At 47.0% G+C, this 27,946-nt stretch overlaps 1 protein-coding gene across 3 annotated transcripts; it reads left to right on the top strand.

Annotated features, from left to right (window-relative positions):
• The first annotated feature begins 9,976 nt into the window (after nucleotides 1–9,976).
• On the top strand, nucleotides 9,977–26,191 carry LOC144158255 (RING finger protein 151-like). 3 transcript variants are annotated; one of them, XM_077689001.1, is made up of 3 exons: nucleotides 9,977–10,285; nucleotides 24,715–24,871; nucleotides 24,940–25,172. In XM_077689001.1, the coding sequence occupies exons 1-3, from the start codon at nucleotides 10,007–10,009 to the stop codon at nucleotides 25,020–25,022; spliced, it is 519 nt and encodes a 172-aa protein (XP_077545127.1). In that variant the 5' UTR covers nucleotides 9,977–10,006; the 3' UTR covers nucleotides 25,023–25,172. The 3 variants fall into 3 exon arrangements, with proteins under 3 accessions (XP_077545127.1, XP_077545125.1, XP_077545126.1); XM_077688999.1 differs by having other exon boundaries at nucleotides 24,715–26,191; XM_077689000.1 differs by lacking the exon at nucleotides 9,977–10,285 and having other exon boundaries at nucleotides 24,771–24,871; nucleotides 24,940–26,191.
• The last annotated feature ends 1,755 nt before the right edge of the window (nucleotides 26,192–27,946 follow it).

Below are 27,946 nucleotides of genomic sequence, written 5' to 3'. Positions count from 1 at the left end.
CAATCCGTCTCCCGCGCACGCCGCGACGAATTAGCGGTGGTTGCAGCGCAGTGTCGGCAGTGCTACGTCACCAGACAGAGCGGCGCGTTCTCACACGCAACCCGGGCCCCTGGCCGCTAATCTCATAAGTGGACCTTACAGCTGGGTTATCTACTTTACGTAAAAGAGTGCATATTGCGGCTCGATTCTAGACGGCAATGCACGCAAAAGCTGATCGCACAATCCGTGCTTTTTCAACGTGAGCGGCCTCAACTCTGCGCGCTGATAATGCCAAGTGTGCTCCGCGCGATTGGGCCAGTGTCGCTTGAGGTTTATCGGTTGCTGTACTATCACTACTTTGTGAACTCGAGAAGCTGGATACTAGGGAACGAGCTTCCTCGGGCCTTCTAGAATAGCACCCCGGTGATTCATGTGACGCAACTAAATGCCGACCTACAACAGTGCAGAGCCCTTTTGTTGAAGTTTTTGAAATGGCCCTGTTTCATTACCTATGGACCTTTCTTAACGTCTGATCGGGAATGTACAACATGGGTTCTACAAAGGCCGATCCTAGAATCTACTCTAACGACATTTTCGGAGTACACGAGCCATCATATTGAGAGTCGTGGTCAGGTTGATGCCGTGTACTTTGACCTCTCGAAGCGTGTTACTCAGTAGACCGCCAGAGACTGGTTGAAAAGTTAGGAGCGTATGGCGTGTACAATCAATTTTTTTTTCACAATGGATTTTATTTGTGTGGTAGATGTAATTACGCGTTCGTTAACGTGGTGCTGTCCAAGCTTTTCATTTCTACTTCTGGCGTTCCACAAGAATGTATTTTGGGCCCTCTCTTGTTTAATGTATTTATTAAGGATATTACATCCTGGGTCAAGAATTCCGGCGCCCGTTTGTATGCAGATGCTATCAAATGCTATCAACTTGTTTTGAGAAATTAGCACGCATGATGACTGCGTCCTACTTGAGGCTGACATCTCAGGTATAGTAATTGGGGTGTTGAAAACAACCTATTGAAAAATGTCAACAAAACATATGTAATGACTTTCACTAGAAAAAGTCTTGGTGTGCTACATGATTACACACTAAATGAAACAGTGCTCAAACGGGAAAAGAATGTCGTCATCTTGGCATTGCTGTAGATTCAGAAAAGCATTTTCGTTCGCATGTTGATTCTGTTGTTAACATGGCCTTCAGCCTCTTGGGAATTGTGTCGCGACTTACGAGACAATTTTCTACTCCTTTGTGTTTTGTTCGATTATTTTGAACTACGGTGCCCCAAAAACTTCATTTTGTGTGTGTTGTTTGGAATAGGTTGGGTATAAGAAGTAGCGCTAAGCTTAAAAATGTGCACATACGTTTTACTAGAATTGTATACGACCGGCATTTCGATCGCAGAGTTTACTATCAGTAGGAAAATATGTTGGAGAAATTCAAATTGGCTAAATTACCTAAAACGAGCCAAGTCGTGAATTTGCTTTTTTTGTTTAAGTCCTTACGGAGCATCATTGATTGCGAAGAGCTTCCGTCATCACTTGAGATTAGAGTTCTCTTTAAGCCTTTCCATGGGTTTCTTTTATTTCGAATCAGTTGTACTTGTTCATCTATGGAAACATTGTTTAGATTGCACAATGAAAAGGCAAGTCACCTTGAAATTTTTAACAACAATTTGCATTTGTTTAAGCTTGCTTTGACTGAAGTGTGCTGATCGAATTTTTCTATCGTTCTCCTTCTGTTTATTTTTTCTCGTTTCAGGCTACACACACACACACACACATATATATATATATATATATATATATATATATATAGATATAGTGTTTGTGTTTGCTTTAAACTTTGGTGGCTGTTGGTGGCACGTATAAATAAAAATAATGATGATGATGATGATGATATTTAACCATATTCCAACCTTATTCCTCCCTAACTCTTCCCAAGTTATCTTAATCATCCTCAGTAAATTTTCATTTCCCCCCATTTCCTGCAGTATTCGACTTACATTAATTTTTATCCACCCTAAGTTTTCTCAATTCTTCTTAATTCACCTAATCTCTACCATAAATCACCTTATCCAAGCTTTCGAATCATTAATTATTGATCGTTTGTCAACCGTGAGCTTATCCTAATGCACTTTATTCCACCTTACGCCTTCCAAATTCATATTGATGCGCTAAGGCCGCCACCCTACTGATTATTACAATGAATCAATAATTAACTTAGGTAATCGTCTTTGATTCGTTATACACGGCTGAAATCCTGTGTTTTGCTTCTGGCCTTGCTGGTGAACTTGAGTTTTTTCAGCATTCGCGTTGACGCCGGGTCATTGGGGGTCACGCTGTCCATTATTCAAATAGTATATAATACCGTCACGATGCAGCTGCTGATTAAGGAAAGCAGGAGGAGCAAACGAACTTGTTGCATGCCATTATATGCTCCAAAAAACACACGCTCCCGAAGATGACTCGTCATTGTCTTCTTCAAGGATTGAAGACCATAATGAGGATGCTGCACAGCCACTAGAATGGCGCATACCCAATTGGGATATCTTAACCTGGCTATTCTGCATCATCATTCTAGGTGCAGCGGACTGCGTGCACCCGAGCGTCATATCATCGGGGTTTTTATTGCATTGTTTCTATGGGGAGTTTGGCGGGACCGCGGTAATCCGTCGTAATGGCGTATTAGCGGGTTCAACTGTATTTGAATTTATTCGAATAATATTAATAGTATCAATGCGACATACTCCACTGTTAGTGATAAAAGATGGGCAAGCTACATATTTCCTTTTTATATGTGGCTCTGTGAATATACTGGTATTTTATTTTCAGACGTGTGATGCCCATGAATATTATTATTACATTATTAGCATTTAACGAATCCTTCGAAATTATGCCGAAGTGTTCAGCCCTCTCTTTCTCGCGTACATTGCAGCACTATAGGGCTGCGTATACAGCAGCAGTTTGCGGCCCCTACATATTTGTGTACGCTCCCATAAGACTGTTCAGTGGTCGTGGTCGTGAGCACTGCCTTCGCAGTGCTCACGCTGAAGGTACAGCTTGTTTTTCCTAACTTCGAAAGATAATGTTTATTGTTCTGTGCGCTTACTGAAATTTACTGTACGGTCCCTTGAATTGGTTTGGAAAGCCTTCTGAAAAGTTCACTGTAGTTGGCGAGATTTTCAAACACTTATGCTTATTCCATAATTTATGGGTGTTGTTCAAGCGCCATCTGATTGTTTGAAGACCTGGTGGGAAACGTACTCCTGGTGGAAGCAGTGGTCTGTACATAACAGCAAGAAATGTCATTGTGGGCGTTTCACAAAAAGCATTTGATATCATTTGGCCAAATGACTAACACAAACGAGAACTGTTTATATTATTCATCATTATTATATTATTATACGCATCGACTCTCATGGGATTGATCTACTGAGGTGCTTTTCTGATGGAGGCAAAGACAAAAACAACCAAGTGTCGATATTTTGGCGCACGTGAAAGATTCTTAGGTGGTCCAGAATTTATCCGGAGCCCTCCACTACGGCTCACATCATAGCCTCTCTAGCTTCGACGAGTTGAACCCGGTAATAAAATCGACCTACATGGGTTACGTTTCATACAGTATTCGTTTTTAGCTTCCAAATCATCTTCATCCTTCGCCTCTTCGAATATTTAGGCATCATGCTCTAAAGCGACTTCACTCATAAAAATGTCAGCATCTTAATTATTTTCGCCGATTCATCCAACGCTTGAATGAACGCAAGTCAAATTTGTGTTTCAAAGGTTTTTAAACTACCGACGTTGTAATCTGCCGCAGACATTCATAAATGCGCAGCGAAACAAAAGTTTTCCCACACTTCTTTACGAGACCTGCTGAACCCCCTGGGCTTTTGCAAAGTGGAAACAAGCTGCCCATTCGACTTTTCTGGCCCTAATATTTCTTACATTTTCTAGACACAGTGCCACAACTTGTATACCTTGCCCAATCACCATGCTGAGGAGTTGCTATAAAGCGGGCAAAAGTGTTTATTTATACAAACTGCCGTGGTCCCCTTTGGTGAAGTCCGGTATAAAGGTGTATGCCTTATTAGCTTTTTTCCTGCATTGCTGCATGTTTCGCATGGTCCCTGAATTAACGGAAAATGTTTTGTTTGGCTCCGACCTTTCTAACCAGAACTCCATTGCAAACCGTTTCCTATTCCTCATTCTTTAAATAAGATCGCCGATCTTGATGAAGCGTTCGAAGGTTTTTTTTTTTCATTGTTGTGACTGCTTTTATTCGAAAATAAAATAAAGGTCTCTATTGTTCGAAGTAGCAATACTGTGATTATGCTGGGATGAAGGTTCTTCCAAATTTCACAATAGGTCTCGATTGGGAACCTAAACAACACTGTTGACTTCGAATAGTTTGACCTCCCCAGGCTGTGCCACTAGGAGTGACTCAATCAAGGATTTGCAGCATCCCGTGAGCTTTCTAGGTTCATATGTAAACTCCCGGTCAATGGTAACGGGTCGATTGATGCAGATTGATGCAGATTGATGAAGGGAACCAGTGATCGATGCAGCAGCGATGATGATAAGAAAGTTTCCACATATTCCCCGTCAACTAAGAAGCCCGGGTCAGTCCGCTTGCAGTAGGCACATGCGCTGCACTCTTTGGTTTGGGACTAGTGTATTCGGAATCCTCAGGTACAGGAGTAAGCGTAGTTCTCGCCCTCCAGATGTAGCGCCTGGATGCCAGTCAGACTCCATAACACACCTAGTATCATATCATTATGGTCGTGCCTGATCAATCGTATTTTTGTTCTACCGATACCTTCTTACGAGTCCTGCTTTGAAAGAAATGTTCGTGACAGCAATGTTCATGAGACCAGATTCCCTGTAACGATTTGTTTCGCCTGTTTGAGGTCAATTTTGTTTTTGGTTTGAGGGTATTGAGGTGCTCGAGTCATGCATCGGCAACTTGATGATCGTCAGGAAAGTCCGTTTCACTTTTGCAGGGTAGATCGAACTCGTACCGGTAAACCTCATCGAGATGGGCTAATTCAATTCCGGTATAGCTGCGTTGTCTCGACGAATTGGTGCGTCGCCCTTGATGTCAGTACCTTACCCTTCCGAAATTTGCCCTAGCGTTGATGTTCCGTCCGACTGGTGGGTGCACGCATGGAGTGCTACGACATTGGAGCAGTGAACTGTTTTGGTAGGTCGGTTGCTTGGTCCTTGGACGGTCCATCCAAGACGTGTCTTGATTGCTTTCAGTAGGGGTCCAAAACTCTGGATAGTTTCAGTTATCACATCCCAATAAAAGCACATATTTGAACGTCGTTAGATCATACTAGATCATATTAGAACATCGATATCGCTATGATTGGCATACTCGTGGTAAATACTCATGCTGTCGATAATGTTGTCTGGTAGACCTCCAAAAATACTTTCGCCTTTCAACGAATTCGACTGGTTGGAGGCGGATTTCACTTCGAGGGTTTCTATGAATACAGTAGCGGTGGTCGTCAGACTATTCAAGTTACTTTCACTCTACTAAAAGGCTTATTCCTTTCTCTTCCCCGATTACTCTTATTGTGAGGGTTTCTCGTCCGATTAACTGGCAACCTAGCTTCTTAGAGATGTCAGTCTCAATGAAGGTGGGTTGACTGCCGCCGTTTAGCACTCTGCATATCAACGCAATCGCCTATCTACACACATTGGCGGTCACCGTTTGAAGGAGTATAACGGAGCGTTCGTGTCTGGAAACCAGTTGGGTTGGAGATGTAGGAACTTGCTCGTCAACTTCCATTCGTGGGTTTTAGTTGCAATCGAAGAAGCATGTTGCCATGAGCTAGGCCGACATAGGATTTTTTTCATTGTCTAGCAAAATGGCATTGGGTCAAGCCAAGAACACAGCGCCCGCGCAAAAAGACGCGTTCGTGTCCTCTAAAGTTACCGCTTCAGAGAAGCAAGATGCCGGGATCGTGAGTGGACGAACAAAATCTGCATTTGCCTTTTGCAGATGTAGTACTGTTCAGGAATGCCACGGACCACAGTTACGTACATGCATGCTGCTGATGGAAATTCGTATCCCGGAACTCGTAGTCTGACGCACTCGGAGTCGTTGCTTGCCAGTTATTGCGCCCCAAAAGTAATGAGCTGCTCAGAGTTATTCTCGTGGACGTCTGCTTATTGCGAAGTGCCGTCAGCGTAAGCGGTCGTCATGGCCAACTTGAACCACTGGTGATATCTGAGCACAGATGCGGGGGTAATGTCGGGAGCACTATATCTCGAAGCATACAGCAATCGGTGGTCGGTTTCGGGACTAGGGCTTTTATGCTACGCCAATGAACTTGAACTGTTTCATAGAGGTTTTGCAGTTTCTCTACGTCGGAGGAGCAAGCAACCAGTTTTAACGCGATGCGCGGTTGCAAATGGTCTCGCACAAGAAGTGCCTGATTTTCAAGCCGCTGCTTCAGTAGTGCTATTGCGTCCTTGTAAAATTCCTCCGTCCGTAGCATTCTTGGTAGTGTGAGAGCGACTTTCCCAATTAAAAAACATACTAAATATTGGAATTTCTCCGTAGGACCAAGTTCAGCGTTTTTGTGAATCTCAATTTTGAAACGGTTCCAGAATTGAAGCCAGTTCCTTCGCCATCCAGTTTAGCTAATTCGACGGTTGGTAGCTTCGTTCGCGTTGGTACGGACCCGAATGTTAGTTGGCGTGTCTGAGGGGGTAGGAAACAAGACTCACCCCTCGGACCCTCTCGAGCCCGAAAAAAAATTTCCGCCAAAACTTAGACAACTCTCTCATTGAAGGTTTCATTCGGTGTTCCCGCAGGGTCGTTGTCGGCAGTGCCCACATATAATTCCTCATCTAGTTTTGTAATGTGGCGGAATGAAAATCAGATCCGCTCGAAAGAAATAAGAATTTCTATCTCTGTGGAAAAATTTTCATTGCCAAGGCCGTCTTCGATGTTCCGTACGATCCCTCCGAGTTTCGCTCGTAGAGTGTTTGCCGCCGCAGCTTCCGTTTAATGGATGTCACCGTTTGTACAAAGAGTATGGTGCACCCAAGCAGGAGTCGTCGCAGGCACCGGTATCGCGTTAACGTTCAACCACTTGAATGTACAGTACACTCTCGATAAACGGAACTTCAAGGGACCGCAAAAATTAGTTCCGTTTAACAGGAGTTCCGTTTACTGAGAGAGATGTTCTAAGGTTCAAATTTATGTGCGTACACACTTCTAAGGGCATTTCATGGAACTCTAACCATTGGAAAGTGACTGTAGCTGATAGTTTTCAGAGAGCAAGAAAATTACAAGAAGCGTAGGCACAGCATTCACAAAGTTGATTTGGCAACAATGAGTCGCTGTGCACTACAAAATGCGTCAATTATTTTTGTTCGAGTCCTTGCAACTGCATCTTCACGGAGGCTAGAGGCCTCAACTTCCCAAGTGCTTACGAGCCACCGAAATTAGAAGACGGCAACGTGGTAATGAAGGACGAATAGCACAACGATGGCGCTAACGAGGCCACAGGAGGTGAGCCCTGTAGCCTCGGCGTCTAGAATCGAGACCGAACGACTGGAACAAGAACTGCGATGTTACATTCGTTGCGCTAACACGGCTAACCACTTACAAGACGAGGCGTACGAGCCCAACAAGGCTAAAAAAGCACGGAGAAAAAAAAACAAAAACAAAAACGAAACAGCCGGAACCGTAAAAAGCTGATTCTCATGCCAGTAGATTTCACAAGAAATTCCATTTCTGGTTCCGTTTACACGGTGATGCGGAAATTTTAGTACCGATTATCGAGAGTTTTTTTCTGAATACAAAACCAACCAAATTCCAGGCAACATTTCCGTTTAAGCTGCAATTCCGTTTAAGCGATTTCCGTTTATCGAGATTCTACTGTACATTAGCATCCATGTGATATTACAAAACGTATTTACTTCTTAAAAGACGACCACGAAGTCGCGGGTTCGATTCACGGCCGCAGCCGCCGTTTTTCTGGTGGAGTCAAAAAGCAAAAACGCCCGTATGTACGCGATTTCGGCGCACGTTAAACAACCTCAGGTGGTCAAAATTAATCCGGAGACCTCTACTACGGCGCGCCTCATCGCCTGCGTCGCGTCGGTGAGTTAAACCCTGCAATCAATCAATAAAATCATCTTAAATGACCGGCCGACGAGGATGTGACCCCCACTAGCAATAATTCGGCCTACCGCCGCCACGGGCACACTGTGGTGTAACTCAGGCGAGTAAATGTCCTCGATTACAGGCTGTTAGGTTTGATACTATGATACGAGGCTGTGCTGTTTATATGTTAGAGGGTATGTAGAGGCTATGATTTTTCACGCGAAAGGCACGCCAATACAAATTCGGGGCCCACTGATATTATCTGGCACATTTATTTAGTTTGTAGAGTCCTTTACATCACTAGGTATAGTCTTTACGCCAACACTGTCTTGGGACGCCCACACTAGTAAAACTTGCTTCACGCGTTCTAGATTTGTCGGTATTCTCGGGCGTAAATGTTCTTTCAGTGAAAGCTAAACTCCCCCTTTACTGTGCATTCTTTTATTCGTATCTAAGCTATTATTTTCTTGTTTGGATAAACACCACTAAAACAAAAATTCAAAAATTTCAAATTTTGCAGAAAAAGTCTCTCCGGGCGATTTCTCACGGTAAATACAATGCTCCGACTGCTCTTTTATAGACGCAACATAATATTATTCCCGTAAACCAAATATTTGACTACAAATTTGCGAATTTTGTAAAGAAAACACTACAATAGAACGATCGATTTCTTAATAAAGTTACTGTGCTTGTCCCCTACAAAATACGGTGTCCGACCAGAACAACCACTACTTTTAGACTTCCGCAATGTAGAATTTACTACGGTTTTGCTACGTTGAATTACATTTTGCCGAAACTACGTAATAATCCGTTATACGACAAACGTCATGCTATGTCTTTTGCTGCGCTCCGAAAAGAATTTTTAATATAATTTAGGCTTATGTGTATATATACTTTTGTATACATTTTGTAGATGTATGTTTTGCACATCAACTTTTGTACATGAATTCCTGTATATAAATTTTCTATTGTGCCACATCATATTCAATTGTATGTAGAAGTGTCACTTTGCATTGATCCGCATGAATTGCTGTTAGTTTCTGTTTCTGCTTGTTGTACAGGGCCACTGACTTGTGAGTTTCACGGGTGGCTAGGCTTGTCAATCGGTCGTTTGGACTGCTTTTTAGATGCAAAACATCTCTTAGTCAACCCTCCGTCATCCGGCGGCCGCACTTCTCTTCCGCGTGCCTCTTTCGACGCCAGCTGTGATAACGCCGCTCTCCTCCTCGCCGCTCGGCTCGTCTCGTGCCTCCGAATACAAGGCTGCACAGAGGAGAGCTCACGACGCCGAACGTAAACGGCAGCGTCGAGCAGCGATTCCTCGCTTCGAGAACGAGAAGCCGCTTTGAAACGCCAGCGGCGAGTAGGTGATCCAGATGGCGTTCGGCAACGTGACAACGCTTCGAAACGCCAGCGTCGAACAGCAGATTCCTCGCTTTGAGAACGAGAAGCCGCAAAACGTTCCCCACTGCTCGATAAATAAAGACATTTCATACGCTACTACACGTGTCTTTATTCTAACAACCAGTTAACACGCTAGTACTCCAAGGCTTTGCATCCCCTCAGGGTTCCCACGTGGGAAGATGGTGTAATTTTTTTCTTGCCACCTTCAGTTTTTTGTTACCAAATCTGGGTCCAAAAATCTGGAATAAAGTATGATTGATTGATTGATTGATTGATTGATTGGTGCAATAATGATTGCCGCCGAGAGCAATCCTATGCGACTGAACTCCAAGTACACGGCCGGCGTTACAAGCACAGATAGCCACGTTGCTTTTTCGAATACTTATCGCAGGCGCCTTTTGTATCTATCCTGGATATCACAGGCCCCTTTCTATCGGCCCCACACTCGTGTGGAGACAGCCTTGCCGCCCGGTACACGGTCTAGATCATGGGTACGGCGAACACGTTCACAGTATTCGGCTTCAATAGCGGCTTGGATTGGCGGCCAACCCGCTTTGTGAACGGAATTCCTTCAAACAAAGTGTGCAGTGCCTGTGGCCTGGTGTCTAACAAATCGGCCTTGCTACCCTGCCGGCACGTTTTGTGTGCACCTTGCTACAATGCCTGTGGGAATGGGCGGAAATCTTGCCCCGTCGAAAAGGAACAGTTCGAAGGTGAAGACGTTGTATGGACGAACTTCGACAGAGAGAACCTGCTCAGCAGAAAGGTTGGTCACGTCTCTCTTTCCCCTTAAAGGCTTATTTCTGATGTGGATTAGTTTCAGAGCAAGCTGCGCAGATGTTTTTTCGATTGTCCGACTCGACGCGGACATATTTGAGTAGGTCGCCGTAGTGTTCATCTGTGAATTCCAGTTTCTGCTTCTAATTTTGTATTTGCGAACGTTGCCTTTATCCTCCGGAGTTGTCAATTATGAGTTTGGTCGTGCCATTTTAGGTGAAAAATGAGTGATGGCTACACCAACGATGCGAACTTATCGGCTGTGTTTCAACTTACCCCAGTGCAATTAAAACAACATGAAACGCCCTTTCTAACTCTTGAAACATTTTCTACACCTGTATTCTTGAAACGTTAATTTAGACCCATACAAGCACTCTACCCTCGTGACTTCTTTGTGCAAATAACTTACGTTCTAAACCTGCATGTGTATATCGCAATGTTTTGAAATGCCGTTAGGTGGTACTAACGTTTCTCAAAGTCCTAAGTTAGTAACTTCTGTTTCAATTGTTTGCTGTTCGTGGATTGCGCGCCCCGCGTAAATGTATTTATAAAACAAATAGAGGTAAAGCCGAAGGGACACCCATGTTTTTGCCAAGCTTTGTCGTGCATTATAAATCTTATCGTAAAGAACAATTCGCAGATAGCAAAAGGCGTTATTACCTTCATCAGTACGTTATTACTTCTTGTCTTCAGGTCTGTGTTGCTGATAGTGGTATTCATTTGACTGGTAGCTATATGAGGAAAAACAAAGGCATAGATAGATTGTAGGGTTTAACACGCCGATGCTACACAGGCGATGAGGCGCGCCGTAGTGAAGGGCTCCGGATTAATTTTGTCCGCCCGGGGATCTTTAATGTGCGCCGAAATATTGTACACACAGGCGTTTCAGGGGCGAAGCACCTTAAGGCCGAGGCTTGTCCGTCGGCGTACGGAAGGCTTGGAAGGCTTCTCCGGCGTCCGGCGTCCGTGCTCACGGCACAGCACCGTGTAGATCGAAACATCTGTGAAGAAAGCGTTCACAAAAGGTTAACAAGAGCGAAATAAAAGGTTCCCAAAAGGTCAGAGGGAGAGTGAGACAGACAGAGGGAGAGGGAGGGAGGGAGAGAGAGAGACAGGGGGCTCCTGGAGATACATGCTGTGCGTGCACGAGGAGCATTGGATTGGGTTGGATTAGATTATATTTGGATTGGATTGGACTGAATTGGATTTGGATTGGATTGGATTGAATTGAATTGTATTGGATTGGATTGGAAATCGCTTTAGCAGCATTAAGCACTCTCACGGGTAATTCACGGTTATAACGATTCCCAGTCCTTCGCCCACTCATGATTCACTTCGTCGAGATGTGCGAATTTTTTATCGCCCGCGCCCAACTGCTCAGCCGTGCGCCGATCTCAACCCTTACGTCCTTGAGATCGGCGCTTCGGATCTCTAGCCCGCTGTCCACACGGCCGTAGCAAGGGTTGGCTGAGCGTTAATCTCCCTCCGGCCGTCCGGCCAGTTGCCAACTGGTTGCTTTAGCCTCTATCCAGCAAACTACAAGTGTTCGGGCGGTATGCGATTAGCTCACCACTGAATACAAGCTCGCCTCGTAGTTTCGCTGTTCCAATCGAGAATAATCTCTGGAACGCTGCCCGTCTGTGCGGTATGTTTGTTCCCGAACACGCCCACACTAATACCCGTGCCACCTTACAAAAAATGACATTAAGTGCTTAAGGCCTTAAGATACCGAATGACATAATTGGGCGGGGCCGTGCTACACGCGAAAACGGAAAGGCATTAAATGTGTCAGGCATGATGGTGATCATGGTCAAGAAGAGAAACTCACTCGTATTTTAGAAGTCTTTAGCGTTGAGAAAAACGTCTTACAAGGGATAAAAATGTTTTTTGTGAACTAAAACGTTATGAGACATGGTGCTTTCTTAAAAATGGTGTGAGGTGTTTGTAAAAGTGGTTTCAGCAGCTGTAGTCGTTTGCCAGCGGTAGCCAAATCCAAAAAATTCAAAACGACGAGTAACACGATGTTTTGCCTTTTGCTTTAGTCAACGTCGTCGCGTTGAAACCTTCGCCACCAAGAGTGCACAAAGAATAGTCTCATTTCGAAGTTCAGCTACGTTTCCGCGTCAACACTCCAGTGCTGAGAGTTTCGTTGGTTTTATTTGGTGCTCATCGATTTAGAGAGTAGGCAGATTTAAGGCGTTCGTGACGGTTCATCAGTTGTGCGGAGCTCCTTAAACCAAAATGACATTAGAGTGAAAAGCATTATAGTTTGCGTGTAGCAGGGAAATAATGGGATTTTAACCTAAGCAATTAAGCACTCATGTAATTTTTCGTGTACGTGTGGCACGGACAATAAACGGATCTTTTCTGTTATCCACTCATTTATGGCATACGCTCTTCTTCAGTGCTGAATTTCCACTCCCTGGGGTCGAGAAAAATGAAGCTCTGCCCACTGAGACCGAAATAATATTCGTAGTTGCAAAATATATTTTTTTGTCGGATGGAATCATTCACTACAACTGCACAACGAGATGTACCCAGCAGCATACAGCAACACACCCATCCCCTTTCTCACCATGCCAACATAAGTTTTCACGCTTGAAAAGTACTCACTGGAAGCATAGATTCTTCAGGAAACGGGGTTGTTAGGCATCACCACGACGTCCCCTCTGCGGCGACAGCAGAAATGCTGAACATAAAGCAAGACATCACGGAACATGAGCACCTGTAAGACAGCATTGTCCTTTGTACTGACTCCCAAGCTGCCGTGCGGGCTTTCCTCTGCAACGAACTGCCACTAAACATAAGAGCTCCACTGTTCAAGTATAGACAATGCCATCCGGCTCTCTCAATAACAGAATGGCGTTCAGGACTCTCTTCAACCTCGGGCAATGCTGGCGGCCACGCTAAAGCCTCAATGGCCTGGTTATTAACTACTGTTCAGCCTTATCTCTCCACGTGCAGCTTTCTTGTAAGAAGGATCATGTCTCAGACATCAGCTCTATTTTTTAACCATAAGCAGTTATTGGAGGGAAAATTCTGGAGCAGAAATAGCATAAAGTGAAACATAATACTCCGGGTCAAACTTTGAAAGCGGGTCGTTCACCCGTAGCGTAAATCTAACTAGGGACCATCCGAGGACATCGATCCCTACCATCGACTTCGCAGAAGGCAACAAAAGCCTCCTGTGTTTCATGGGGGACCCAGGCTTGAATGAAAGGTAGAGAGCTGGGCCAGTTGTTTCATAGTCTTTCAAGTCGGAACCAGTGTTTAAGACGCTACACTAGAGAAAAATACAGACATGGATGGCCCTGGACTTACAACTGCCAATTGAAAGACCACAAAGGGACGAAAGTGTGTGCGCGTCCCCGCTCCTATCCCCTCCTTTTCGCCTACCCCCTCCGGCCTATCCTCCGGACACCCATCCTACAGTACTGAGTTGCAATCTGGGCTCTCAGCCTGGGTATCCTCTCGGAATATCCCTTTGCTTTTCTCCTTACCTTTTGGGGCATTGTTGCGGGCCTATCACCGTGGTGACAGTCTACTGGTGGCTGACCCACAGCCACCCGCTACCTGCCACGCACTTGCATCACCCCCCAAGCCGACGCCGGCCTCTCAATATGCCATCGTAGGTGCGACTGCGTCTCTGAACGCCTCAACTACGACCATGGCCATTGCGAGCCCTCATAATACCCAGGAAGAGGTTTCTGAGTAAGAAATGGATTTCACGCAGCTACGAAAGCGCACGAGGGATAGTTGCAGCAAGGCTGAGGATGGTACATGCGTTACGTGTGATGACGTCAGCGACGTGGACATTTCCAGCTGGCCAAAACAACCTCGCTCCCCTCCGCACATGAAACCACGTCTCAGGCGCACGCGCAAGGTACAGCCTGTTGAAGCCGTTGCGGGCACGAGCCAGCAGAGCCACCTCACGAAGAGTGTGTCTCACCCAGCCAGCGCTGCCATCCCCGAGGCGAATCAACAGTGCATCCACTACGAGCCGGCTGCTACGGTGCTACCCACGCCCCTGCTTGGTGTGGCGCTGCAGGCGGTAGCGTACAAGGCTCGTCGTCGGCCTTTCTTGCCCCTCTCCCGCCGAACGACACGGCTGCCGACTACGCCGCTCGCCCGGGCGTGCTTGCGCCGGTTTCCGCACCCTCTCCCTATGGGGCCACGAGCAGACTTGGCAGTAATGAAATTACAGTAATTAAATGACTTCTTGTAATGAGCAATGTAATGAATTACTTTTGAGTGTTTGTAATTAACTAATGTAACAAATTACATCAGGCCATATTTCATGGAAATTACTCATTACTTTCCAAATTACTTTTGACTCCAAGATAACCTGTCTGTCTCTTTTACGGCATAAAAAGTTGACCAAGTAGAGTTCCAATTTCACGACAGACGCCCACGCTGGAAAATGAAAAAGCTGAGCGTGTTTTTAGCACGGCAAAAGACAGTCTGTCGTGCAAACGGGGACATCTTTCCGATGCCTACTTTGAATCGCAGCTCCTTCTGAGATGTAATCAAGATATCTAACATATCAATGTATAGCGCTGTAAATAAACTGTACTTCAGTTGGTGTATAAACATATTTTTTGTAGAGTACAGGGTATATGTATATGAGTGTAAATAAAGTGTATATGAGTTGGTAGTGTATGAGTGATAATGTTGTGTTAAAGTAATTTCATTACTTTTTGGAAAGCAATAGTAATGTAACGTCATTACTTTGGGCCACCTGTAATTTTTTAATGTAAATAAATTACTTTTTAGAAAATTCTACTAAAGTAATGAGTAATGCAATTTAATTACTTTTTAGAAGTAATTTTGCCATGTCTGGTCGCGAGACACCGAGCGCCCGTGCCGCCTCTCGCACCACCGCCGCTGCCTCCCGTCCGGTCCTCGCGCAAAATGGCGGCGCCCAGGACAAGAACAGATCGCGACCTGCGGCGGCCCTTCGTGTGGCTCCTCGGCCTCGGAACTCTTCCCCGAGAAACTCGAGGACTCGTGGACCCTCCACCAGTGCAAGGCAAAGCGGCGGAAGGCCAGGAAACTGGCCACGCGGTTCCGGATCGCGCAGCCGGCCGCCGGCACCTGCCTGTTCCGTCCGGTGGGCCGAGCTGCCTCCTTCCTCTCGTCATCGAGGGAGGCCATCGCCCGCGAGCTCGCCGCCACTCCAGGAGTCTCCCAAGTGAGGGCGAATACTCGACCGAATGTGGTTGCTGCCGACGCCGAGACGGACGAGTGCGTGACTGCCCTCCTGGCCACTCAGAGGGTGGCTGGCATTGCTGTTAGCGCCGGACGTCCAGCTATTCGAGGCACCAGCCGTGGCCTCGTTTTTGGTGTGGACCTTCAGCTCACCGTCCAGGAGAACCAGGCCAACATCGACTGCGAGGTGACGGTTAGTGGTGTGGCGCGGAAGACTGATGGGGCCATCCTGCTCACGTTTGCTGCCCCTTGCCATCCCCCGCTTGTGGCTGTGTACAAGTTGCTGCTGTCTGCGCGGGGATGTCGGTACCGGAGCCCACGCAGTGTGCATGCTGTGGTCGACTAGACCACGTGACAGCCTGCTGCAGGGACAAACAGGTGTGTGCTCGCTGCGGTGGAGGCCACAACGCACAGCAGTGCCCTGCCTCTACCGCACGCTGCCCTAACTGCAGTGGCCCCCACTCAGTCACCGACCCCCGCTGCCCCCGCTGGCAGCACGAGCGCAAGGTGGCCACAGCTATGACACGCACACCGTAGCCAGTGACCCGAGCTAAGGCCGCAGCGTGGCTCCGCACTGAGCAGCGACCAAGCTATGTGGTGATGGCCAGGCGATGCTCCAGCCAGCAGCAGGCCAGCCGCCAGCTGCAGCAGCCTCCTGCCACTCAGTGACATCAGCTGCAACAGCCAGCAGCTGCCCAGGGAAGCCAACAGCAGCAAGGCCAGCTGGCCAGGCCCCCACCTGCCCAGCCGCCCGCACCGCCAGCGGTGGGGCAGCTGCACGTGGCGTCAGCCGCACCGGTCAAGAGCAGCTGGTGCCCGTTTTGCTGGCCCTGGCGCACAGCCTCGTGGGTCGCTTGCCTGTTGAAGACCCCACGCGCCTGGCGGCCACTGCCTCCATGGCACACCGGAACCCCCCAGCCCCCAAGCATGGCTGAAAGACCCTGCAGGACAGGCCAGCGGCCACGCATCCTGCAGTGGAACTGCAGCCACCTTGGGCCGCGCCATGCGGAATTGGCAGAACACCTGCTGAAGGAGCACTATGATGTGCTGGCGCTGCAGGAGAACAACGTCTGTGGCAGCTCCCTGCGGCTGCCGGGGTACGTGTGCCACGCCAGCACAACCAGCTGTACCCTGGGCTCCTGCACCAACCATCCATGCCAACACGCCAGCCACCAACCAGGAAAGTCCCAGGCAGCTGTCTACGTCAGGGCTGTGCTCAACAGTTCTCCAGTCGACCTGGCCTCGGTCGTGGATGGCCCTATGGAATGCGCCGCTATCACAGTGCGCATGGGGTCCACGGACACAACTGGGGCCAGCGTCTACGTCCGACCAAGGCGGCCCTGGGATGCCACAGCAGTGGAGCGGGTGCGGGCCGGCGTGGGCCCGGACGTTGTCGTGTGCGGAGGTTTTAACGCACACAACCCAGCTTGGGGCAGCCCTCGCACCACCCGTAGGAGACGAAATCTGCTTGATGCTAGCACAGCCTGCGGCCTGCTCGTGGCCAACACAAGCAGCCCCACCGTCACGCGCTCTCGTCCCTCGGGCACTGTTCAGCTGTCCCATATTGACGTTATCCTGGTGTCCAAGCGGTGTGCCTACACCTGAGAAACTGCCACCAGCAACTGGGGTCCGGACCACAACCCCATCCTGGTCACCCCTAGGAGGGACAGCAGGCGAGCAGACACGAGGGTCTACGCCGTCACCAACTGGAACAACTACCGCAAGGAGATTGCAAAGTGTCTGGAGGACCCAGAGCCATATTTCCTGTCAGCTGTCATGCGCAGCGCCAAGAAGGCCATAAAACGGGGGGAGCATGGCCCTGTCCCGCCTTCAGTGGATTGCTGATCGTCGTGGCGTCTTCTAGAAGCAGCAAAGTGGCTTCAGGCACCCCTGCTGCACGGCGGACTCGCTGGTGGATGTGGTGTCTATGCTGGAGCAGGCCCGCCATGACAAAGAGGTGGCCTTCTTACTCCTCCTGGATATGAAGTCGGCCTTCGACTCCGTCCCCCACACGGCCATCCTGAGGCCCTGGACGGCATGCATGGGCGTTGTGGGGCACCTCCGGAGTTACGTGAGGGCGTTCCTGGCCAACCGGATCCTTCGAGTCAAGGTGGGCCGAGCAACCAGCAGCCCACGAAACGTCACCTCTGGGGTTCCTCAGGGGATTTTGCTCAGCCCATTCCGCTTCAACGTCATCCTGCCTCCACTCCAGGACTGAATCCCGGTTGGGCTTGCGTTTCTAGTGGGGATGGCAGTCTACGCTGAGGACATTGCCATATGGGCACATGGACCAACAAGGCTACTCTCCAAGGTAAAGGCGAGCCTCCAGGGGGTGCTGTGGGCGGTCGCCGCCTTCCGGATAAGCCGTGCCCTGCAGCTGTCCGAGTCAAAAGCGCAGGCTTTGGTCTTCCACCCGAGGGTCTACAGGGCACGTAAAGCGACATCGCTGAACACCTTGAATGGCCAGTCCCGTCCGGGCTGCACCAGGGCCACGTATCTGGGGCTCCTGGTCGACTCGGGAAGGAATAGCCCAAGGAAAGTTTTCCGCTTCGCAGCGGTGGGCGGATCAGCACACTTTTTATTCAGTGAAAGTTATGAAGAAGCAAGCGCTATTCTTATCAAAAATTCTATATGGCGTACCGAAAAAGCTTATGCTTTTGCTGTAGGCTGAATTTATTTTTGTTTGGTACAGCGCATTTGTCAGTATTTTGTAAGCATATGAAGCGACTTGTCGACAATATCTCATGAGCCGATTGATGCCAGTGGACCGTCAGACGGAATTTTCGCTTCGGTATCTGTTCGGTGCACTCTTGCTCTCCATTTTTTTCCACCAGAGAAAAGCTTGGAAATTGTGTTAGCCGAATGTGCTTAAATGCTTCTTTAACGAACTGGTTTGGGTTTAGAGCGTTCCGACGACCAGTTTCTTATACCGACATTACCACATTTGAGTGTTTATTAACACGAAAGAAGCTGCAACAATTATTTACCTGGCAGCCGACCACTTGCATTCCGTGTTACGGAAACTTCGAGTTACCTGCATGTGCGACGGCCGAGCGGCGCTTCGCTTTTTAACCTGTGCTATGACACATTTTTGTACCTTGTTTGAACTGTGAATACTTGTTTCGCTTTTACGTCTTTTTTTATATCCATGGAGGTATTTATTCCAGTTTCTAGGTGTGACGTATGTATGATACGCAGAAGATTCGTTAGCTATATAATGTTTTTTGGGGGGCTAGCCAGTGTACAAGTATATGAGTATGGAGTGGTTGTTAATGGTGGCGAAACGTGCTGGTCATCTCACTTCATAATCATTTTATTATCCACGAAGGCGTCTTTTTATAAAACACCGCTTCTGTAGACTGGTATTGTGTACAGCAAACAAGCGTAGTCACCTCTGCAGCAATTTTCTGACACGATGAATTGTACGAAGACGCCTTATATTTGTGCAACGTCACCTGTATAAACATTGCCTAACGCGTGAGCGAAAAATGACCAAACAGCCACTCTCCTGCTGCTTTCTCTTACCCTTTTCCGCTCCGTAGCCTTACTGTTTGCTTTCACGTCCGCCAGCCAGCGCGGCTTCTCGAAAACTATGCCAAATAGGTGACAGTTTGTCTAGCGTTACCTAGGCGGCGCCCCTACGCTTTCTTGATTTTTACCATGCCTATTTATCTTGGTCTGTCGCTGATAAAACCGCCTTTTCCACGGCGGACGCAAAACCACTTGTGCTGCTACTTTGCGCGCTTACCCACTTGGATCACGGGCCCCGAAATTTTCTGAGTGGGGCATCCCCCTCCGTCCCCTCAGCATTGCGGCCCCGTTTTGTCCACGCTTATCTCACTGTGCATCGGTGCGCAGTTTCAAATGGAGGACTGTGCTGCAGAAGCGTCCGGAGAGCGTGTCTGGGCCCTCAACTGCGTATCCTTTCGTTTTCTATAATCTCCTGGAATTTGCAAGCACGCGATATTTTTTGTAAAGTAATGGGAGAAGTCAGCGCTTGAACAAAAACATGTGCAGGCATTTTTTTTTCACTAAATTCTCCAGAGAGAAAATATATAAAAACATAATGGCTGTGCAATAAGACAACATCATTTTTCAATTTGCTATTTGTCTACCAGACAATTAATATGTTCTTACACTATTTCAGTTCGTCTTCCGTCAGTCATCTTTTGAAAAATGCAGACGGTATAATGCGAGTGACACACTGTACGAGATCCGCAGTGCTCCCCAAACCTAGCGCCCCGTCACGGCTAAGTCATGAGCGAAAAGGCTCTTGAAATCCAACAAGCAAGCTGACAGTCACACGTCGTAGAAGTGGGTGCAGCGTTCGCTACGCGCGAGCAGAGAAATAAGGCGGAACGTCCACCGGCGCGCCTCACATAGCGGATGAGTGCCTGAACTAAGCGTCCCTACCGTTACCATTGGAAAGCGGCCGACGCCTTAGCGTTAGGCGGCGTTGCTTTGTGTAACCGACACGGAATGCGGAGATTTGTACATACTATACGACATGCACAGCTCTGTGTTATTGTGGCATGTATGGAACCTCGCTTGCGACACGTTGTTAATAAACTCAGTGAATAAACCACATTTCTCGCCTACTCCTTTTTCTTTCCTAAGCAAAATTGTTACGCTCACTGCGGGGCGTGCTGTCTTGCGTGTATTGAACTAAGTCTCGCGTGTATTGAACTAAGCAAGATTTTCAAACAAATGTATTGTCCACGTGCTGAGAGTCCAAGGAAATTAGCAACTGAAAGCTGTCGAAACCAGATCTGCAGCAGCAACACAACCTGAAAAGGAAAATGCGAGCTGTGTTTGTTCAGGCTTGGGCCACGCAAATACATCGCACTTGTTGAGCCCATAGCAGACGATAAGCGACACGGCGTTTCCTTCTCGCGCATCAACAAAAGCGTTGCCATAGCAGCATCCGTGTTTTTTTTTGTTTTTTTTTTGTTTTGCCAGTTTGGCCTACCAAGAACCAGTGGACAAACTGTCGCTAGTGGCGCAATTTTCGGTAACCTGGGGCGTATACCAGTTGACCTAGCCGTACTTTAGCAGCTGTAAATCAGTAGTTTTAAAGACCTAACAAACTACCGCTTGTAATGCAGTGAAGTTCAAAGGGCTAGACAAATTTCGAAAGTAATATATCCTAAGAGCAGCTTGTGACTGGCGTTTTCTAGATTTGGTTGGTTACCCGCGAAAAGCGGCGTTAAAGCTTTGTCTCCGAGCCATGCAAGGCTTGTCGCATGCGTTTTAGGTCCCAAAAAACAATAACGAACCCTTTGTATCGCCGGACGTGTCATCTTGGGAGGGAAATCATTATCAAGGTTTTCTGCTGCTGAGAACAACCAAGCGGGCTGGATCCTAGCCGCGGGGCTGTTTTTCTAGAGGAGGCGAGAAGCGAAAACTCCTGTTACAAGATTTCGACGTATGTTAAAGATCCCCAGGTGGTCAAAATTATTCCGGAGCCCTCAACTATACGGCGCGCATCATAACGCAGGTGTAGCTGCGGCGTGTTGAACCCCACAATGAATGAATCAAAGAGGTACAAAGTGTCTCAGCTACTACAAAATACAGACCAACACTTTTCTCTAGCAAACAACGGCTGTATTTTAACGCGGCCAGACGACGAGGCTGCAGGGAAAGTCACAACAGAAAAAAAACCCACAAGAAATACAAGTGCGTGATACCTCAAGTGGTAGGGATCATATAAAGAGCACACTTGAATGATGGCCAGGCACAAGATACACCAGCGGGCAATAGCGAACCGAACGTAGCCCAGAAGGAATAACTCAGTTGTGCGAGGAACAAGTTCAAGGAAAAACACGACAAAGGCGCATAATAGCATCGTGCCCAGCGCACTGCCCCCCTTCATGGTAAAAATTTACTGAAGCACCCTAGCGGTTAGTACTCTAGATAAAGGTACCCCGAAAGCGAATTCAAGGTGTCATGTAAAGTCTGCGACAAATCCCGGTTTCGGTCCAACGTTACAAAAGCGCAGTCGAACCACTTAGACGCGCTATGTCAAGGTATATACCGCTCGCTTTCTGCTGGGCTGCGCATGCAATGGTCCCCCGCGTGACGGTGAAATTCGACGCTCCTCCTCACAAAAAATGCCCATGAACACCGTACAGATGTTTAACTAGGGCAGCTGTAACGTGCGGTGTTTATCCAAGTGTTACCCCATGTGATTTTTCGAAGTCTTTTTCTTGATGTGTTGCCTGTTAGCCTTATTTTCTTCTGTTCCCGTTCGTGCTCGCGAAGTCGATGATTGCAAGATGCCTGCGCCTCATGACTACGTAGGAAGCGTGGCCATCCCGTTTCCAAGTGATGTGCGGCCGGTCTTTGCCATCGCCAGTTTGACGCCGCCTTTTCCCGCAGTTATCGGTTGATCTTTGTTTGACACTGTAGCTCGCTGTGCGCAGGCTCTGTCGCCATAGGGATGAACCTAGCTTATCCATTTTCCCTTTCTTCGAACTCATCTTCAACCTATTTTCTTTCTCGCGCGTCCTTATCAATATGCCTGGATTTTTTTCGGCGTATAGAGGGCCGGCGGATTTTCCTTTGACCTAACCGTATAAAGCTTCGCTTTGAAAACTGAAGCCGCTGCCCGCCGCCTCTCACGTACCCACCGCGTTGAACGAGACTATTCAGTGCCTCATTTCTGAAATGCCCTTCTCGTATATGTAATAGCTAATGCTAGGTGCAGGAGTTTCAACTCGTGTCGCAAACAGAGCGCTTCAACTCGATGAAAACCCGAGGGTCACTTCACTTCCGCGGAACGTACAGGACAACTTAAGGGAATGCTTGTGCGTTGTTTAGGTAATAACTCCCAGGGCAGTTCTTGCGTAGTTTTTTAGAAGCGAAGCCCCCTAGGAGCTCGGGCTGTCGGCGTCTCATGTGGTGACGGTACTTAAAGGAGCCATGAAGACAAAATAATAGTTTGGTTCATCAGAAAGACTGCTCTGTCGTGGTAACAATGACACCGATTTCATCGGAAGCTTCGGAAAAATAACGGAGATATTAAAGAAAACGCGTGGAGGAGTGGTGACTCGCTAGCCAGTTTCCAGCAACTTTTCTGTGACGTCACAGATTCTTGTTTGGGCGATTGACGGCGGCCGAACTGATCAATCCCAAGGCCACATGACTGGACGATTGTAGTGGGGCCGTTAGTTCCGTTTGATCGAATCACTTGAATGCTAACCCGCAGTGAAGACACTGAAAATTATGTTTTTACTGATGGCCCGTATGACGTCACTCGTGCCGATAACACGTCACTGTGGCGCGAAATTTGAAAGTTCTTATGTATTTCTTGCGTTTTTATCGGTTAAAAAACGTCTTTCGTGGCCGGAATGGAACTGAATGATGTACTGAAGCATAACTCTTTCAAATTAACCAAAGTTGTATTTTGTCTTCATGAACCCTTTAAACGCCAGGACACTCGTTTTCTAGCGCCTCCCGCTACAACGTAACCCGTACTAAAAGTGTATAAGGGATAAAACCGGTTCAAGATAAACTAACACTATTTGAAGATTTGTGCAACGCTCCCTGTCCGCTTCAGCAATCAGCATGCACAGGCAGAAACTGTTTGTAGACGGGCTGTACTTGGTGTTACACTCAATTACCCACCGTCTCTCGACGCTAGGCCTGATCTGGGGGGGGGGGGGGTGGGGGGGGGGAGTTAGGAGCAAGGCATATTTAACTTATGCCGGGGCCTCCATGTGTTACAACCACAGACATTAGCTGTAGAAAGTGTTCAGTGCCCGGAAAACTTGAAAACTGATTTGGTTTTTTTCTGTTTTTAGGGCAGCGCTGTTACCACTAGCCGCTGCTCGCTGATATGTGGCTTTATAATAAATTATCTCTTCACACGCATTGCACTGTGCTCGCGTTGACCCCTGCCACCACCCCAAACTGGGGTAGGTGGGGCATGCAAATTGCTTGAAGTCCGGTTCAACGCAATAGAGAGCGCCACCTCAGCAAGCGCTGTGATTGCTCCTCCCACCGGCGCTTCTCCGGTGCCGAATCAACACGCAACGTGTGGCAATACCGAGACTTAAATCTTTCAATTTATTGAATACACTGATACACGGCATGCTTTGCCCTTCCCCAAGTTTTACGTTTGTGGAGATGGGCCGGGATATTTTTAGATAGGCCGGCGCCGGCAATGCCTGTCACAAGCATGTGTTGTTCCAAATGAAAACAACATGTCGACTGCCTTACCAAACAGATGTGGGACTAAAAGAGCGGCCTATTTGGCAGCGAAATTTCTCTTTAGGGCAGTGTTGGCCCGAAGTTTAAGAAACTGTTGATTGCGTTCTCAACAGTTTCACTGCTCAGCAAGCCTGGATTAACATATAAAAGACAGTTGATCTATTCGAAATTTACAATGTCAGAAAAGTAGCTGGATAGGGGAGCGCCAATATTGCTGAGGTGAGTCACTGCAATGGACCTGCCAGAACTAGGTGGGGCATTCTGGGCTTCAGTGAAGCGCAACCTTTTGAAAGGACTGCAGTCCCCCTTGTTTACACGACTCATCCAGCTTCGGAGCTTGCAACGGAATGCACGTATTTTTACCTGTTTTCAAAAAGCACCACTAATAACGATTACTATTACCACTTGATGTAGTGAATAATCTTTCCCGAACACGTTTTTTTTGGGGGAGGTTACTATGTTAAAAGGTCTATATTATGGGTTCTTGGAACATTTGTCAGTCTAGCCACCGCACCGGCGATGAGGATGCGTGGTGTGAGCGGAGCACCCGTTCTGAACCATCTGTTTTTGCGATAACAGTGTCGTCAGCCTTTCTCTACAAACTGCACGATGAAGGGTCTCTCCCGATATTGCAAGCTTACTGCGGTATAATAAACCGGGGCTGATAAATCTATGCGGGAGAGGAAGGTTCGTTCTCTGTAATATAGGGGCACAAGTAGTTGAGGCCCAACTTTAAGCTCCTGTGTGGTTACTGAAGAGGAGAGTACAATAATGCATTACTATGCAATGAAGTTGTTTTGCCTCCTTTTCTAGGTTTAGTTGGCAAAATAAAGTTAAATAAAAAGTTATTGCTATACAAAACTACCAAAATTCCGATAAACTCGGCACAAGTTTTGCTGTCCCCTCTTATTTTTTTTTGCAGCCACTGCAGCGAATTCGGAGAAGTGTTTACTACTAAAGGGCCAAAAATGGTTAATTGAGTTTTATTGGTCTGCGCAGGTTCAATGCTGGAACGCACAGAGGGGTTGTGACGCTGTGGGATCGGTGTCGGAAATCCTGGAGCACTTTGATAACCACTGTAATCATCACACGGTTTCCTGCTTGCGCTGCCACGAACAAATTCCTCACAAGGATGTCATCAAGCACTTAGGCTCTAGTAAGTGTGGCAGCCCGATGGATGGCAAACGTGCTGCCAATAAAAATACCGATTCTGATGCCTCTCAGGCGATGGAGATGTTCGGGCAAGTGGAACACAGGATATCTTCTCTGCACGTCTACTTGCAAGAAAAAGTGGAGGCTTTGCTTAAGGACAAGGAAAGCTCAAGGGCTGGGACAGCCAGCGAAGGTATTGCTGCGGATTCACTGCGCTGTTTGGACGAGATGGTAAAAGAAAACCGCAGAGTTAGCTCGGCAGCTTTATCCAAAATACAGGAGGCAGCCATGCAGCTGAGCGAAATAGGAACTACAATACAACAAGCCCTGCAACAGCAGAAGGAAGAGATGAAAGAGCTTAAAACATGGTGGAGGTGCAGCACAGGTGATGACGACGAAGAACCGGCGTATATGAATATAACCAGCCAAACAAAAGCTCTGCTGTTCGGCCCGGAACCTGAACGAAAACCGGGAAAAAAGGATGGCGAAGATGAGACGGGGTGCAGGGCCATAGAGTCCAGACCGGCGAGTGCACAAGACTTGAACCACTTCAGGGCAGAAGTTCACGAAAAGCTCTGCCTTTTGGTGACAGCCTGCAATGCCATACTAGAAAACACGCACAGGGCGTCGAAGCCGTTAAAATGGAGCATTAATGCCTGGACAAAAACCATAAGCAAGGCGAGCCAAGAAGGCAGGACTAATGTCTTCGCAGCGAAGACGAAGTACTTCTACGGGTATGCCGTCCTGCCAGGAGTAGAAATATTGACAAAGGATGCTGTTCAGTTCCTTCGTTTTGTGATTCAAGTCCACAAGGGTGCGTATGACCACCTGCTAACTTGGCCGATGGCCAAAAAGATATGCCTGAAGGTGGTTCACCCGGAGAACGCCGAGAAGACATTGTCGATTTCCTTGGACACTGGGATGCACAATGTGCCAGGATTGCACATGCCTACAGGACCTAAGAACAGAAGTGTGGTATTTGAAAGAAAAATTCTGGTCAGCGAGTTGGAAAAAGCTGGCTTTATTACCGACGACAAGCTCAACCTCAAGTTTGAAGTTTTTCCGTAGTTCGTTAGTATGGAGTGCCCCGGGCGAGTGCTGAGAAGAAGAAATTATGACTAGGTGGTTTAGAAATGCCTCGGTCCGGAAAAAAAGGTTACGCTTTCGATGTTTGTGGGCAACAGAGAACCAAGATGAACCAACTGACCCAGGAACAAGTTCTAAACAAGGGACTGTATGCTATTAATAAAGGTTTTATTAGAGCCCTGTTTCTTACTTCCTCTTTCTATACGCAAAGCAAGATATATTAGCGCAAGCAACAAAAGGAGTACTGTCTTTTTTTCCTCACTAAGCCGAATTATTTAGGCCTGACACAATTTCCTATTATGAGTCGTTGGAATTGAAACAAACAACCCAGTCAGTTTTAGACATTGTTTCTGCCCAGCAAAGTAATTCGCTGAGAAAGTATTGGGATGATAAGAAAGAGATGGACGCACTGCGCGCCTGCCGCTCCATCTGAGTGTAAACGTTTCTCTCTTCACAGGTCAGTTGAAAAAAGTCTAATCTTTCAAAGTATCTTATCAACGTGGGGCTCTTTCTTAAACAAAGGCGTTTGTGTCGGCTTTTTCGTATCTCGTAGCCATATCTTTGCAAAACCCTTTTCATACTTTATCCCATGTTTTCGTCTACGTCTTCAGTTAGAAATCTGTCTTTAAAGCCTGTGCCTCTGAGAGGTGTGCCAACACGCTTCTTTTACTTATCGTTTACAAAACTGATGTCCAGGAAGTGGAAACGTCGCTTCAGCGTCACTTTCAGGATTCAGTCATCCTTGAGTGTAGCCCGAAGCTATTTTTTGTAGTGCGCTTTCAAGGCCACACCTTTATTGTGGCTGAGTATTACGATTACGATCTAGTTTCTGTATACTATAAGGATGGAGCCCATTAGGGTAGAGGGTGAGGCAAAATTTTAGAAAAATGACCTTTTTTTCTTCGCAATTAGGGAAGTTCAATTCTTTGTGCACATTTTGCACATCCACAATTTTTTCCACAATATCCACAGTATTTCTCGTATATCCACAGTGTTTCTCGCTCAAAAAGAGTTTTTCGTAGGCAAGTAGTGAGTGACCACATGCTCTTTAACAATTTTCTCCGTGTTTATTCTAATTTTTTTATCAAGAGACTTCCAAGACCAGATGAAACACTTTTGTGGATCCAGCTGTATAAAGAAATTGCTTACCAATCATTGCATAGCTGATTTTTTCAGCGAGGGAAATCCCAAGACATGTTGCACGTTTGTTTTACATTTGTCCTCCCGAGCCGCACGCAACAAAATCGTCTTTTTTGGGCTTCACACTCTCAAGATTGCAACATTGGATACTCTTCTTTAATTCAGTGATGCTAGCAACGCACGAGCCAGCATTTTGAAACTATTCGGATCAAAACCTGTGTGTAACACCACCATCAAGTGGCTGAAACAAGTTGACCACAAGCGAGAATACTTTGGAAGCAGAGCTGTACGATGTGGCACAAAATAGGCAAGCAAGGACAGATGACCGGCTGAAAAGCAAAACAAAATGACTTCGATGGTGATTACGAAGCTAGTGCGTTTTGAATACATGGCTCCAGTGGTGTTTTGGCAACAAAATATTGTTTTGCACCTCTTTTCTTATTTTAAACTTAATTATATCAAAACAATGTTTTTTCTTACATAGGTACCATTATTTTCTATATGTTCAAGAACAACGCGCTGATTTTTTCCATGTCATCTACATAACTTGTCACACTTACTGTACCAGAATTGAAAATATGCACGCAACCGTTTCTTTTCTTTTGTTACACGAGTTTAATACTAAAATAATGCCAAAATGTAGGTACTAACGAACAAAAAATCAGAAAAAAATTGCATTTTAAATGGTTCTTTCTAATTGTACTGCAGATAAAAGAGCCCAAACATTGAAAGAAAATGGTATATAGATTATGCAGATACCGTTATTAGATTCCCAGAAAATTGTACCTCAAAATAGCCAAGAATGCATGAGAAGAATAGGGCTTACCCTGTGCCTAATGGGGATCCTTGTGAA

Source organism: Haemaphysalis longicornis, unplaced genomic scaffold (genome assembly GCF_048455015.1).
Source record: "Haemaphysalis longicornis isolate Haplotype H1 unplaced genomic scaffold, Haemaphysalis longicornis Haplotype H1 scaffold_10, whole genome shotgun sequence".
Classification (NCBI taxonomy): domain Eukaryota; kingdom Metazoa; phylum Arthropoda; class Arachnida; order Ixodida; family Ixodidae; genus Haemaphysalis; species Haemaphysalis longicornis.
The sequence above is the reverse complement of the archived record's forward strand: the minus strand, read 5'-3'. Positions and strand labels throughout refer to the sequence as shown.